The sequence below is a fragment of the Chlorocebus sabaeus genome, chromosome 23, assembly GCF_047675955.1.
Source record: "Chlorocebus sabaeus isolate Y175 chromosome 23, mChlSab1.0.hap1, whole genome shotgun sequence".
NCBI lineage: Eukaryota > Metazoa > Chordata > Mammalia > Primates > Cercopithecidae > Chlorocebus > Chlorocebus sabaeus.
In genome coordinates this window covers 36,394,857-36,410,983 of record NC_132926.1, presented here as the reverse complement: position 1 = coordinate 36,410,983, position 16,127 = coordinate 36,394,857, and the positions used below count along the sequence as shown (strand labels likewise).

General features: G+C 41.0%; 1 protein-coding gene across 2 annotated transcripts in view; it reads right to left on the bottom strand.

The window, feature by feature from the left end:
* Positions 1-3,128: 3,128 nt before the first annotated feature.
* Positions 3,129-16,127, bottom strand: part of PRELID2 (PRELI domain containing 2) — a 75,472-nt gene continuing 62,473 nt past the window's right edge. For both annotated transcript variants that reach the window (XM_008014832.3, XM_008014834.3), the window contains 2 exons: positions 7,749-7,818; positions 3,129-3,409 (listed from right to left, as the gene is read on the bottom strand). In XM_008014832.3, coding sequence (XP_008013023.3) covers positions 7,759-7,818 — 60 coding nt within the window. In that variant the 3' untranslated portion in view covers positions 3,129-3,409; positions 7,749-7,758. The remainder of the gene's footprint in view (positions 3,410-7,748; positions 7,819-16,127) is intronic.

Here is a 16,127-nt window from a genome sequence, read left to right as displayed (position 1 = left end):
TTTTAATTTTGTCTTTTCTTAGAAAATTGGAAATAGGAAGTACTAAAAAAGACCAGCGACACAACCACACTGTGCTGAAACTGGGCAAAAGCTGCCTACTTTCAGTCAGGTATGTGCTCCCAATGGCGTCACCCCAGGGGCCCCAGCCTGCCTCCCTCTTCAGACCAGCTGCCTGATCCCTGCAAGCACTACCATTGGCCACCCCTGCACACAAGGCAGAAATTCAACCTCTCTGTGCCTCACTCTATTTCTAATAAAAAATTCCTGCTATAAAGATCCTTTCCAACCACAGAGATATTAAGAAAAAAAATTAGATAATGTCTGCAAATACCTAGAAGTCATTATAGTGTTCTTAGCTGCCCACTGGAATTACCTAAGGAGTTTTTTTAAATGCTGATGTCTTGGTTATACTATCTGAGATTCTGATTTCTTGGTCTGGGAAGCAACCCAGGCATCAGAATTGCAGAAAGCTCCCCAAGCAATCCTAACAGACAGCCAAGGTTGAGAACTCCTCCCTTCAGAGGATGGGAGTTGTTGAGTGTGAAGGGTTAAACTTACTCTAATGTCAACCTCCAAATACAAATTTCTTGTCTCTCACCTCCACAATAATTTGTATCACCTCTTATTTTTGGAAATAGGCTATTACTCCGAAAGCCTACCAAATGTCATTTACAAGCCGGAAAAAAAAGGTCAAAGTGTATTTTAGTTTCTACAATTATTTTTCCCTCCAACACAATTGAAGAATGAAACCCTATGAAGCTGAAAAGAAATTCAGAGACAAAATTCAGGCAGCACAAAGAGTTCAGATACAATAAGAAGAGGCTCGGGCCGGGCGCGGTGGCTCAAGCCTGTAATCCCAGCACTTTGGGAGGCCGAGACGGGCGGATCACGAGGTCAGGAGATCGAGACCATCCTGGCTAACACGGTGAAACCCCGTCTCTACTAAAAATACAAAAAAACTAGCCGGGTGAGGTGGCGGGCGCCTGTAGTCCCAGCTACTCCAGAGGCTGAGGCAGGAGAATGGCATAAACCCGGGAGGCGGAGCTTGCAGTGAGCTGAGATCCGGCCACTGCAGTCCAGCCCGGGCTACAGAGCAAGACTCCGTCTCAAAAAAACAAAAAACAAAAAAAAAAAAAAAAAGAAGAGGCTCACAGTGGCAAGCTTGTATGAAAAAATGCAATTGCTTTGAAATTCATCAATGAATTACGTGGAAATTTTTTCAGACATTTTTTCAGTTCAACCACTGTGGAAGACAGTGTGGTGATTCCTCAAGGATCTAGAACTAGAAATACCATTTGACCCAGCCATCCCATTACTGGGTATACACCCAAAGGATTATAAATCATGCTGCTATAAAGACATATGCACACATATGTTTATTGTGGCACTATTCACAATAGCAAAGACTTGGAACCAACCCAAATGTCCATCAATGACAGACTGGATTAAGAAAATGTGGCACATATACACCATGGAATACTATGCAGCCATAAAAAAGGATGAGTTCATGTCCTTTGTAGGGACATGGATGCAGCTGGAAACCATCATTCTCAGAAAACCATCGCAAGAACAGAAAACCAAACACCGCATGTTCTCACTCATAGGTGGGAATTGAATAATGAGATCACTTGGACACAGGAAGGGGAATATCACACACCAGGGCTTGTTGTGGGGTGGTGGGAGCATGGAGGGATAGCATTAGGAGATATACCTAATGTAAATGACGAGTTAATGGGTGCAGCACACCAACATGGCACATGTACACATATGTAACAAACCTGCACGTTGTGCACATGTACCCTAGAACACAAAGTATAATAAAAAAAAAAAATTCCCCAAGACTCTCCAGTAATGGCCAGATTTTTTGTTGTTGTTGTTGTTGTTTTCTTTTTCTTTTTTTTTTTTTGAGATGGAGTCTTGCTCTGTCATCCAGGTTGGAGTGCAGTGACACAATCTCAGCTCACTGCAACCTTCACCTCCCAGGTTCAAGCAATTCTCCTGCCTCAGCCTCCTGAGTAGCTGGGATTACAGGCAGGCACCACCACGCCCAGCTAATTTTTTTGTATTTTTAGTAGAGACAGGGTTTCACCATATTGGCCAGGCTGGTCTTGAACTTCTGACCTTGTGATCCACCCGCTTCAGCCTCCCAAAGTGCTGGGATTACAGGCGTGAGCCACCACGCCCTGCCCTGATTTTTATCTTAAGAAGATGAATTCCAAATTATTACCACTCTTGAAGATTTTTTAGATAGTATGTATTTATATTTTGACTTCTGATCACGAGAAATGCAAACCTACTGCCATCTAAGTTTCAAACAGTAGTACCACCTTACATTACAGTTAAAAAGTACATTTGCAAAATGTTTTACATAATAATGGCTTCCATTTCCTGGTCTTCTACTATGCACCAGGCGTCATGCTAGGTGCTTCATAGGCATGATCTCAGATCAGTTCAACAATCTCACAAAGTTAATTCTATCATCTTCCTTCATAAATTTTTTAAAATGAGGTTTAGAAAGATGTAAAATTTTGTTCATGATCACTGAGCAAGTAGGTGCCAGCACTTGGATTCAATCCCAGGTCTGTCTGTTGACTTAAAAACCTACACAAAATTACCTTGTTTAATCATCATAACGCATTGGTGGAAAGACTTGTGCCTGATTATTCCCATTTGCCCAATAAAAAACAGAGAGGTTAATGATATGCTCCACATCACAGAATGAATTAGCAGATAAGAAACTGCCTTCCCACTCTTCATTTCATGTTCTTTTCAGAGGACCAAATCACAGTTTACATGTTACATTCTAAAAGCTATACTAATGGCAGTTACATATTACTTATGGATAGGATAAAAATCTCCTGATTTCTGAGAATCTTAAACATTGTTATAAATACGGCTTAGCTTCAACATAGGTCTGGCACATTCCTGTTTGTTCCAGTCCACCCGTGAATCAGGTACCAGTTTCAACTCCCTTATTGGTTCCAGAATCCCCTCACAAATCCTATGAATAATGGTGCTGATAACATAAGGGCACAAGCACCCTTTCCAGGCCTTTATCCTGTCCTTAGCTGCCCTCACACCATCACCAGACAACCAGCAGCACACCCTGAGGAAGGGCACACATCATCTTACATGGGTCCTTTTCCCTTTATTTGTAAAATTACAAAGAGATTGTGTCATAAAAATCCAGCAAGAAGGTCTCATCTCCCTGAGTTCCACTATTCGAAGTAGGATCCCAGAGGAGGGTATCATTTTATGTCCCGGCAAGAAAGTCTTCTCTTCTTGAAGCTGCCGACTCTGTATCTTCAAACCTGTATTCCAGAAACTGTGTCTGTGATGCGTTGTGGCCAAGAAGTGATTCTCAAAAATAAAAAATAAAAATAAAAAAGTAGACATGGATACAGCTCTCCTGCAAGAGAAAGCAAACAGGCTTTATCACTTCATAAACATGTCTCACCAATCAATACCTATTTGCCCTCTTTTCTGAAGCAACTCTTCAGAGTCCACTTGAATTCTATCACTACGGATAATTCTTGAAATTGCATTTCTCCCTCCTAATGATCTTCGAACAAGGCAAGCACCTCATTTTATTAAGTCCAACTATCCAAAGGAGCTGGTTCAGAGAAGAGTTAAGATATAGCTAAAATTGAGGTCTTAATCATTCCAGTGTGATAGAACTCTGCTATGCTGTCAAATCTCAACAAGCCTGATCTCCCAACCGCCAGTGGCAAGAACAGACAGATGTCAGGGTTATTTGTTTTATTCAAAAATGACAGGAAATCAAAAATCTATCAAAAGGATGTGTCAACAGCAACGCCACAAGCATATTGGTTAGTGAGATTTATGTGTCTCCATTTTGGCTCATGACAAAAATCACCTTCTAAGCTTTCTAATCTTCAAATGCCCACTTGGACATACAGGTCGGAGAGTTCTGTGAAGTATCTTTAATGTTAGGTACAATGTGGAATGTAGTCACTTCCTATGTGAATTTAAATTATGCAAATTTAAAATATGGTATGACATAAAAATATTAAATACTGTCTCCTTATGCACATTTCTGCAAATCCTACAAAACGTCTTTTAAGTATCAAAAATTGCAAAATTCCAAAGCTGGCAAATTGAGTAAATTATAAATAGCACCTACCCTACAGCCTCATCCAGTGCCACTTTATGTGCCAAACTAAATGCCTACATGTCTACTCCATTGTGTATGTGCATTGGAACTTTATGAGCAATTTTAGTGACCACTGTTGCTGGTATTTTAACTTTCTGTTATTATTTTAATACCTTTTTATGTCTTAATATAAAATCAGCCAAGTCTTCACAAAGTGTTGATGTTAGAGCTAATGCAAGAAAAACAAACTGTCAAACTGTATTTTAAAAGGCCAAACAATCACCACAACACTCCTTGATGTCAATTTAGGATACTAACTCAGTAGGCAAAAATTTTCTTCAAGAACCAGACAGTAAATATTCTAGGCTTTGCAGCTGTAAGGTCACTGTTACAACTATTCAACTCTGAGTTGTAGCTTAGAACATAGGAGCATAGTTGTGTTCCAATAAAACTTTATTTATAAAAGCAGGAAGCAGGATAAATTTGGTTTATAGGTTGTAGTTTTTTGGCCTCTACTTTACTACAGCTATAGAGCTAATTTCCCCCACTTCTTTTAATGTAGTATTTTACAACTCATGAAAACAATAGTACTCCCACCTACAACCAACCCCTCCATTTTCCATACAGTTATTTCTGAGAAATTAAAAAGTTCCATTAAAATAGGCACATTTCAAACTTGAAAAACTCTGTAAGAATAGTCAAGAAAATGGGAAAAAAGTAAAGGAATAAGCTGGCAGCATTCGATGCAACATCAAATTGTAGATTTATGTGTTAAGAGTACATACATACATATACATATATCCCCTACTTTACAGTTACTCCTCTGAGAAAACTGGTCATGAATTTTGAGAGTTTGAATTATGTAAATCCTTCAGGAAATTTCATTGCATTGAATGCATTACATGCAACTGTCCTGTACTAAACTCCTAGTTATATTCAGACCTCGACCATTTCACTTAAGAGAGGAGAATAAGTTGCTTTTCACCAACAATACGATGCCCCAAGTTCATGGCTTAGCCCTCAACCACAGGGCAAAAAAACAAACAACAACAACAACAAAACACACCAGCCTGGGCAACATAGGGAGACTTCATCTCTACAAAAAAGGAAAAAAATAGCCAGGTGTGGTGGTACACGCCTATGGTCCCAGCTACTAAGGGGGCTGAGGTATGAGGATTGCTTGAGCCCCAGAGGTCAAGGCTGTAATGAGCCGTGATTGCGCTACTACACCCCAGCCTGGGCAACAGAACAGCGAGACCCTGTCTCAAAATAAAACAAAACAAAACACAGAACATGGGTAACAAGACAATAGGTAATGCTATAAACTTGTTTAATTTACTCATCTTCACTACCAACAATTTAAATCCAAATTGATTTAAAGTACAAGTTGATGTGAATCTCACCTCCCCTCTTTTCAACTGCATTTTCTTGAGGGTGGAGCCTGGCCACATTTAAGCAACAAAAAAGGGGGCAAACAAGAAGTTGAGATGCTAAAATCAGGGAAAAGCCATACAAAGAATATCATTCTTCCTATTAATCAAAAGTTGACCGAATGCACGACAATAATATCTAACTCCTATTAGCTTTCTCAGTGCCCTGACATTTCATCTGTCTCTACCCAGAGATGTGAACTCATTTGAAACCATTCTCAAAGTGTGGCCCCAGGACCAGGATCACCATCACCTGGAAAACTGTTAGAAACACAAATGCTCAGGCCCCATCTCAGATCTACTGAATCATGACTTGGGGAGTGGGGCCCACCAATCTGTGTTAAATCCTCCAGATGACTCAGATGCTCAAGACAGTTTCAAAACCACTAATTTGAAGTTTGAAGACCAATAGGTGTATACGTTTCCCATGGAAATGGAGACCCCTCATTCCTTCATTTACCCTGGAGCTGACTCGAGATCCCACCCCCCAGAGTAAGATGGGATCCGTGCCTAAGCATGCAAGTGCAAGAGGTGCTTAGTGAGCCTCACAAATATGCTAGCCGAGAAAAACAGGGAGATGTGGCCAAGTTGTTCTCTACAATTTTTTAAGGAACAGGGTGGGTGTAGGAGTAAACCATATTTAGATACAATTCCAGCATTTTATGAGCACCTGCTGTGTGTATGCCTATGCTAAATGAAATTATCCTGTTTAGCTTTTCCAGTAATAAAGGAATCTATTAATATGTATTAAGTAGACAGAGGTGTAATATTAATCAAAATGGAGTCCAACCTGCAAATAAGCAGAAAGACTTTACAATTCTCCAAATGATGTTCATTCACAGATCTGGACAGCATGCTTTGTACGCCAAGGTGCTTGTATATGATGTTCCCTTTGCTTCCTATTGGTTAACTGCTCTCAAATTTTATTGTTTATCACAATTAGAATACCAGGTTGCTTACACAAGACCACATGTCTCGATTAAACCAACACAAGAAAATTTGAGATAATTCTACATTACCCAAGGCAAAGTTTGTTTTATTCAAAGGTTTCAACTCTCAGATGTTAAAAACCTAAGGCTGGCTTCGCACGGTGGCTCACACCTGTAATCCTAGCACTTTGAGAGGCTGAGGCGGGTGGATCACAAGGTCAGGAGTTCAAGACCAGCCTGGCCAACATGGTGAAACCCCTTCTCTACTAAAAATACAAAAATTAGCCAGGCATGGTGGTGCACACCTGTAGTTCCTGCTACTCAGGAGGCTGAGGCAGGAGAATCCTTTGAACCCGGGAGGCAGAGGTGGCAGTGAGCTGAGGTCAGGCCACTGCACTCCAGCCTGGGCAACAGAGCAAGACTCCATCTCAAGCAAACAAACACACAAACAAAAACAAAAAACCCTAAAGCCTATAAATTCTGTAAGATATAGATCTATCATACTCATTTATTTTGGGCTTTGATTCTCTCTTAAATAACTCTGTCCTGCCCTTTCCACTATAAAGACCATTCTCCCTGATTTAGACAACAGAAATTTAGGGGGTGGGGATAGGGAGTTGAGTAGTTCTGCGATCTCCCACTATCTGTTAACCCTATACCATTTGCCCTAGATGTGGCACGTGCTTCAGCATGAGTGCTGTCTTCCTTCCATCCTGTGCCCATGGCAGACACTGTTAACCATCAAGGCGCTCTTACCCAGAGCCTGGGAATTACTTTCAAGACCTCAGAATCCCTTTCAATAGCATTTCAGGCAGCTACCCACAATCAGTGGAAATACAGATGACTAATAAGAGATATTTGTTTCACTGGCCAATCAACATGCCCCTTCCTTGTTTCTCTTCGTGCTCCAACTACACTTCTAAAGCCTTCCTTTGATTATTTTCAGAACAAAAACATTAAGCTTCAGTTAATCTGAGCTGCAGTCTTTACAAATCTATGACAGCTTGAGGCTCTCAATCATGGTAGATTGTGCAACAGTTTTAACAATTTGAATAGAGTTGTAACCCAGCATGTAATACAAAACTGCTCTGAAAATCAAAGAACCAAGTAAATAAAAGTACTGAAGAGATAAAACACCTGTGAAATAGTATTCTGTGCATATAACTGGGAAATGTGCAGCGTGAATAGCCCAGGGAGGCTGCTTTCGAATACCAGGCTGATAAGCATGAAAACATGGCTTGCGTAAATAATTCTGACTTTGCTTTTGGTACTCACTGATGATTCTTTATTCAGCTACAGGGGCACCACACTGTTCCTTTAGCAGCACCTCCATGATTCTAATTCCCTATAGAAAGAAGAAGAAAAAAATTAAAATGCCCTATTTCACAGACAAGTACTTTTACATTTATCACAACCTTTTCCCTTCAAAGAATCCAGGTCATGGCCATATATTCATTTCAAAAAAGTAGGCTCATAGCCACACCTGACATTTTTATAATATTTTACTCAGCAATTTCACATACATTATCTCCGCATTTGCTCAGAACCACTCGACGTAGGCAGAACAGAGCTTACGATCTCCATTTTAAACATAGGAAAACAGCCCAAGAGTAGTTAAATAACTTCTTGAAAGTGGCCCTGCCAGAGCTAGAATGATAATGGCAGTAGTTAATATTCATTGAACATTTACAAATATGCTAGTTTCACTGCTGGGGTTTTATGTGCATTACCTGGGGGTAGTGAGTGCTATGGTGTACCACTGAGATCCCTCCCAGAACTACAGCACTCCTTCCCTTTCCACCAACACTGTAGGCTGCAGCTGGCACACACACAACCTCAGTCAAAGGGAACTGCCTTACCTGAAGTCATGGCCCTCCAGGGGCAGCCTACAACATCGGATGACTGGTAGGTACAGGGGCATAAAGACCTGGCCCCTTCCCTTAATTTGGGACAACTCTGGGGAGCATCCAACCCTCAAAGCTCCCCAACGGATCAGCTAAGACCTTTGTTTCAAGTGCATTGCAGTTCAAAAATCCCTTCCCATACCCCATGACAAGAGTTGTTCCTGAGCGCGCTCTCCAATACCCCCTGCAGGCAAATCTCAAATTGAGTCTGTGTCCCAAAGAGCTGACATAGGACACCTTAATACACATAAAACCGCCAAATAAGTACTATTCTTACCCGCATTTTACTGATGAAGAAACAGAAACTCAAAGAAGTTTAAATAGTTTGCCCGAAGTTACACAACTATTAAGTCATAAAGCCAGGGAAAGAGCATAGGAACCCTCTTCCTTTTCAAAGGCATCCGTGAGCCTTCTTGCAATGTTCATTCTGCTACTGTCCATACCCACCTGTCTACTCAGTATCCTGTCCAGAAAAATTCTACCTTGGAAGAAAGAAGAAAGCAGAAATGCCTCTCCTCCTTAAAGGACAAGTTTTATAGACCAGAGGATTAAACCTTCAAGTGGGAAGAGAGGGTTATGATGCAATTTACAAAGTGGGGTCTCCAGGACGTCAAAGTTGGATCCATGGGAAAGGGAGCTGCTATTTTCAGAGACCTGAGCCTGAGAATTATTGCAAAGAATAATGATAAGGGGAACTTAAAATACAGATCCCCAGGCCCCTCCCCAGGAAAATTCTGATTTAATGGGACTCAAGCAGGGACCACAGCTCTATGCCCTTAACAGGCACCCATAATTCATCTTATGATTAGGCAGGGCTGTGAACATCAAGTGGTCCCGCAGGAAAAAGGCAGAGATTTCCCACTTGGGATCTGAGACCAAGGATGGGGACAGAGGGTTATCAAAGGCATCACTAGAGAAGACAATAACATATATTTAACACCAAAGTAGACTAAACTAAAGTTAGTATTTCCTTGAGGATTCAGAAGGTCCTTCAGATTCTGCCTGGCCATCACCACAAATACTACCATTATCTTGGAAGGAAAAAGTATTACTGGATCTTGAGAGAATGCTGAGTAGTAAGGAGTGTTTGCTAAACCAAAGCAGTAAACCACAGGACCAGAAGCACCACTGTCAGAGGTAGGAGACCTGAGTTCTAGTCACAACTCCACCAGTCATTCCGCTGGGTACCTTAGGCTGATCACTTTTACCAAGGAGTAACACAGACCACAGAGGTCAGGGCACTGAGAGGCAGATGGGATTAGTGTTTTCTATACCCAGCTGCACTCTAGCCTTACTAGGGGAAGTCAAAAAAGAAAACAGATTCCCAAGAGTCTACCCAAGAGTGTGTTTGACTCAGTCAGAAATTTCAAGGTTCAGGCCTGAGTCTGTATGTGTATGACATACCTCATGTTGATAAGGACAGGTGGCAGGAAAATGCTGGGTAGAAAAGGGCAGTCCCAGTGAGGGCCACACCCTCAAGCCTAGACCTGTGGCCCAAAGTGAGAAACATGCATTCCTGTTTTCCCACATGAATGTTGCCTTTTCCAAAACCACCGTGGCCCACCCCACCCCCCATCCTGTACCCATAAAAACCCCAGGCCCCACCAGTGTAGTGGCAGAGTGGCAGAGGAGAGAGGAGAAGCAGCAGCTGGATATCAAAGAGAAGCAGCTTGATTTCAGAGGGATGGCTTGATGGCAGGACCTCGGAGAATTCAGCCAGGGACAGCCAAACTCCAGGGGAAGACCATCTTTCCACTCCATCCCCTTTCCAGCTCCCCATTCTGCTGAGAGCCACTTCCACTGCTCAGTAAAATCCTCCACATTCACCACACTTCAATTCGTTCATGCCACACTGATTACTCTTGGACGCAGGACAAGGACCCGGGTGTGAGTGCAAAAGGCTGTCACACTGACCCTCCATTGAGCTGTTTAACACTTAAGCCATCCATAAATGACAAAACTAAAAGAGCACACTATAACACACACACCCCTGGGGTTCTGGGGGTCACAGGCAACCTCTAGACGCTGCCACAGGCCCGCACAGAGTTCTGCTCCTGCTGGTTGCCTAGAAGCACTCATCCTGCAACTGCTCACCTGCACGCTCCCCCTCTTGCAAGGGGTTGAGAGCAGTTTGCTGACTAAATGAGCCAATCCCTTCACAAGTCATGGGAAGGGGTCAGGGAACTATCCTGTTTCAATGTGATTCTGAAACACAATCAGTTCGTTTACTTGAATTTGTAAATAGCAACTTTACACCATCTCTTCCAACTCTGACAGTTTTGGAATTGATGAAATAGGTTATCCTTCATCATTTCTGAAGATATAGTATATACTGCATTCTTAAGAGGTACCTCCCATTTAAATAATTAGGGGAGGCTGGGCGCAGTGGCTCACGCCTGTAATCCTAGCCCTTTGGGAGGCTGAGGCAGGCAGATCACGAGGTCAAGAGATCGAGACCATCCTGGCCAACATGGTGAAACCCTGTCTCTACTAAAAAATACCAAAAATTAGCCAGGCACAGTGGCAGGCGCCTGTAGTCCTAGCTACTCAGGAGTCTGAGGCAGGAGAAAGGCATGAACCCAGGAGGTAGAGCTTGCAGTGAGCCAAGACTGTGCCATTGCACTCCAGCCTGGGCCACAGAGCGAGACTCTGTCTCAAAAAAAAAAAAAAATCTATTTATTTACATATTCATTCATTCATTCATTTTAGCTCTAGGGAAAAAAAAATGCTTGGCTGGGCATGGAGGCTCATGCCTGTAATCCCAGCACTTTGGGAGGCTGAGGCGGGTAGATCATTTGAGGTTAGGAGTTTGAGACCAGCCTGCCCAAAATAGTGAAACCCTGTCTCTACTAAAAATACAAAAATTAGCCAGATGTGGTGGTGCACACCTGTAGTCCCAGCTACTCGGGAGGCTGAGGCAGGAGAATTGCTTGAACCCAGGAGGCAAAGGTTGCAGTGAGCCAAGATCACACCACTGCACTCCAGCCTGGTGACAGAGTGAGACTCCACAAAAAAAAAAAAAAAAGGAATTAGGGGAAAGGGGATTGGGGCCAAGGGATGAAAAAACCAGTGAAATGAAATTTAACTAAATTCTTAACAGAAAACTTTAATTGTGCCCCTTTTTGTTCTTATTTCCTTAACAACAGATCCAGTTAACAAATATGTACTATGCACCTACTACGTGCACTGGAGATTAAATGGTGAATGCACAAGATAGTTCCTGCCCTCATGGAGTTTACAGTCTAATATATTCCAGAAAATTTTCATTTCCTCATTTCACTTTTTTATTCTAACAAATCTCTGGACAATAATTAAATGTCTTCTTTCTGTTTTCAGGAAGAATAAAAACTATCACATTAGTTCTCTTTCAAGCTTCTTTTTGCAGAGTAGATGCATAAATCCAGACAGGATGACTTTGAAATAAGAAAAGCACACTGCTTCCTTAGGAGGTAAGAACCTGCAAACTTTCCCATCCATCTAAATTAAGATCTCCACCACTTATTGAACTGAACACTAATTGACATAAGCGAAGACTGAGGTTTTCCTTGGGAATTGAAAGATGTTATTTATTGAATCAATTATGTTCACAGGGTGTCAGTTGATTTTTCTTTCCCTTTTTCCCCCCTTTCTTATACCACTTTAGTCTTTTTAAGTAGAACAGTTAGAAATGGAACATGGAGAATGGGGGCAGGGAGAGAGAGGCCAATAAAATGAATAAAAGAGAAAAAAACACCTAACAGGGAAGCTAAACCATGATTTAGTACCTCTCTTTGGTAAAGAAGGACCAATCAATAGAGTTCTTTCAAATAAAGTTCCAACGCTTAAATCTCAACCCCCAGGATATCAGGCTTAAAGGGGCTAAATTTACACCACTTATCACACAATGATGCCTGAAATGCAGAACAAACATTAAGTGGATCTACCTTTATAGATAAGGCTTAAAAGCTTTTTGGACTGACAAACCATAAACCAGCTTGATTTTATTATTTCTTTCCCCTCTGAGATTTTTTTTCTCTATTACAAGGCTATCTTTCTCTATTTGCCAATGTACAGATAAGTGAGCTATCTCGCAGGTTCATTTCCCTAATACCAGAGCTGTGCTGGCCAAATGTATCCCCACAAAGGAGACTCAGAGTCTTTCAGATTCAAAACACTTCATGAATTCTCCACTCTAAGAGTCTCTGAGAAATAGCTGATTATTAGTAAAAACACAAAACTTGTCTTAAGAGGAGCAGGAATAAGTTGAAACTAAAGGTGGCTAAATTCCAACAGTATATTTATTTTGTTATAAAACTGATCCGTCCTTGAGAAGCTCTGATTTATGTAGGAGGCTTGGAAGAGAGTAATATTAGACCGAATAAAAATTTTCTAAAGTAGTTCTCAAAAGGTACATCCACAGGGAGCTCTTAACAAAAGAGAATTGCTCACTTAATTATCAGTGATAAAAGATTGGTGCTAAAGACCCTCACTGGAAATAATGCTTTCTTGTGGGTCATGTCTTTGGAGTAAACACCATGAACTGATGCTCCCACTGTGTGTAAGGAAGGGCAGGGAAGCTATGTGGAACAGGGATGCAGATAAGACAAGATGCCTCTACACAAGGGGCCATTGGCCTCTTCAGAGGAATTAAAAATAACTGAAAGACAGACAGCCTCTGAGAAACACTATGACTTTTAAAAGAAAATAGTACAGTAATGTGCTGCTTGATGATGTTTCAGTCAATGACAGATAATATATATGATGGTGGTCCCACAGGACTGTACAGGAGCTGAAAACATCCTATCACCTGATGACTTTGTAGCTGTCATAGCATCATAGCCCAACACATTCCTCATGTATTTGTGGTGGCGTTGGTGTAAACAAACCTACTGCACTGCCAGTTGTATAAAAGTATAGCACATACAATTATAATATAATAATACTTGATAATGATGATAAATGACTATACTACTGGTTTATATATTTATTATGTTGTACTTTTTATCATTTTAGAATGTACTTCTTATGAAAAAAAATTAACTATAGGGCCAGTCATAGCGGCACTTTGGGAGAGACTGAGGTGGGAGGATTGCTTAAGGTCAGGAGTTCGAGACCAGCCTTGGAAACATACTAAGCCCCTTTCTCTACAAAAAAAAAAAAAAAAATTAATTAGCCAGGTGCAGTGATATGAGCCTGTAGTCTTACCTACTTAGGGTCACTTGAGTTCAAGAGTTTGAGGCTGCAGTGAACTATGATTATGCCACTGTACTACAGCCTGGGCAACAAAGTGAGAGACCCTGTCTCTGAAAAAAAGTTAACTGTAAAACAGCTTCAGGCAGGTCGTTCAGGAGGTATTCCAGAAGAAGACATTGTTATCACAGCAGATGACAGCTCCATGTTACTGCCCCTGAAGACTTTCCAATGGGACAAGATGTGAAGGTGAAAGACAATGAAATTGATGATACTGATTCTGTGTAGGCCTAGGCTAATGCGTGAATTTGTGCCTTTGCTTTTAACAAAAAAAGTTTAAAAAGTAAAAATTAAAATTAAAAATTTTAAAAATAGAAAAAGCTTCTAGAATAAGGATATAAAGAAAAAATACTTTTGCATACCTGTACAATGTGTTCGCGTTTTAAGCCAAGGGTTATAACAAAATAGTCAAAAAGTTAAAATTCAAAATTTTATAGAGTAAAAAATGTTAAAGCAAGCTAAGGTTATTTTGTTATTGAAGAAACAAAAGTATTTGTTTATAAATGTAGTGTAGCCTAAGTGCAAAGGGTTTATAAATCTGCAGTAATGCACAGTAATGTCCACTAATATCCTTTGCCTTCCTACTCACCACTTACTGACTTGCCCACCCAGAGCAACTTCCAATCCTGTAAGCTTCATTCACACTAAGTATCCTATACAGATGTACCCTTTTACCCTTTTTCTTAAATCTTTTATACCATATGTTTACTGTACCGTTTCCTATATTTAGCTATGTTTGGATACACAAATAGTTATCATTGTGTTATAATTACCTACAGTACTCAGTACAGTGAGTACAGATTTATAGCCTAGGAGCAATTGGCTGTACCATATAGCCTGGGTATGTTGTACAACTGGCTGTACCATATAGCCTGGGTATGTTGTAGGCTCTACCATCTAGGTTTGTGGAAGTACACTCTATAAGGTTTGTAGGTTTGTAAAATGACAAAATCATCTAATAATACATTTCTCAGAATGTATCCCTGTTGCTAAGTGACTGTATAATGGAAGAAAGGAAGTGGAAACTAATATTGCAGGAAGGAAGGACTTGCAGAAGCCACCTGAAGAAGAGTGATTTGAGTAAGACCCAAAGTCTAGTCATGAGTGTGACACACAGAGATAAAGGGAAAGACCAAGCAGAAGGAGGCTTAAGAAAACGGATGGGAGTGGCCGTGTGCGGTGGCTCACGCCTGTAATTCCAGCACTTTGGGAGGCTGAGGCAGGCAGATCACCTGAGGTCGGGAGTTCAACACCAGCCTGACCAACATGGAGAAACTCCATCTCTACTAAAAATACAAAATTAGCCGGGCGTGGTGATGCATGCCTGTAATCCCAGCTACTTGGGAGGTTGAGGCAGGAGAATTGCTTGAACCTGGGAGGCGAAGATTGCAGTGATCACACCACTGCACTCCAGCCTGGGCAACAAGAGCAAGACTCCATCTCAAAAAAAAAAAAGAAAAAGAAAATGGATGGGAGTGGGAACTGCATGGAAGGGAGGAAGAGAGGAAGGGAGGAAAGGAGGAAGGGATCTGCATCCAGTTTTCTCATCAAAAGGTAAGAGAAATATTGCATGAAATTTCTCCACGAAGAGATCTTCTACCACTATAAAGCAACTTTTATGCAACTTTTAATCTGATGCTGTCTAATTCTTTTAGACATAGAACTTTATCTAGAAAGTAGAATAACACCTAATAATAATCTAAAATAAACAGCTAAAATTCATTGGCACATACTGTGTGCCAAGCACTTTGCCTGCAATCACTTATTTTACCCTCCCATCTCCTTTTTATTTATTTATTTTTTTGATGAGACCAAGGCTCAGAGAAATTAAACAACCTGTCCAAAATCACACAGTAACTAAACCTCAATTTGACAGGAGGCAATCCGGCTCAAGAATCCAGGATCCTGAATCTTACTACACTGTAGGGATGGGAAGTTTAAATGAGAATGCAAAAGTGAAAACCCCACTACACTGCTGGAACTAGTCTGTATTGTGTTGCTGTAACAGAATACTATAGGCTGAGTGATTTGTAAACAAAAAAAAAAGTTTATTTGGCTTATGGTGCTGGAGGCTGGGAAGTCTAAGATCGAGGGAGTGTATCTGGCGAGGGCCTTCTTGCTGTGTTGTAACATGGCAGAAGGCACCACTTGGCAAGAGAGCAGGTACAAGAAACCAAGAGATTGAACTCACAGTTTCAAGTCCCTTTATAATCGGCATGAATCCATTCAAAGGGGTGGAGCCCTCACTAGCTAAACACTCATTAGGTCACCTCCAACACTGTTGCACCAAGGATTAAGTTTCCAACACATTCTTTGGGGGGACACATTCAAACCATAGCAGGTATATAGCAAGAGGTTTTTTTCCTTTCTTTATTGGCTGTATTCAAAGAACCTAATAAGTAAATCAGGTATTTTAATCCTGCTCCCAAACAAAATAACATGAATCTTAATATATGAATCAATATCTAACCCCATCTACAAACTGTTTTAAAGACAATGTTTTTCGATTAGAAATAGCCTG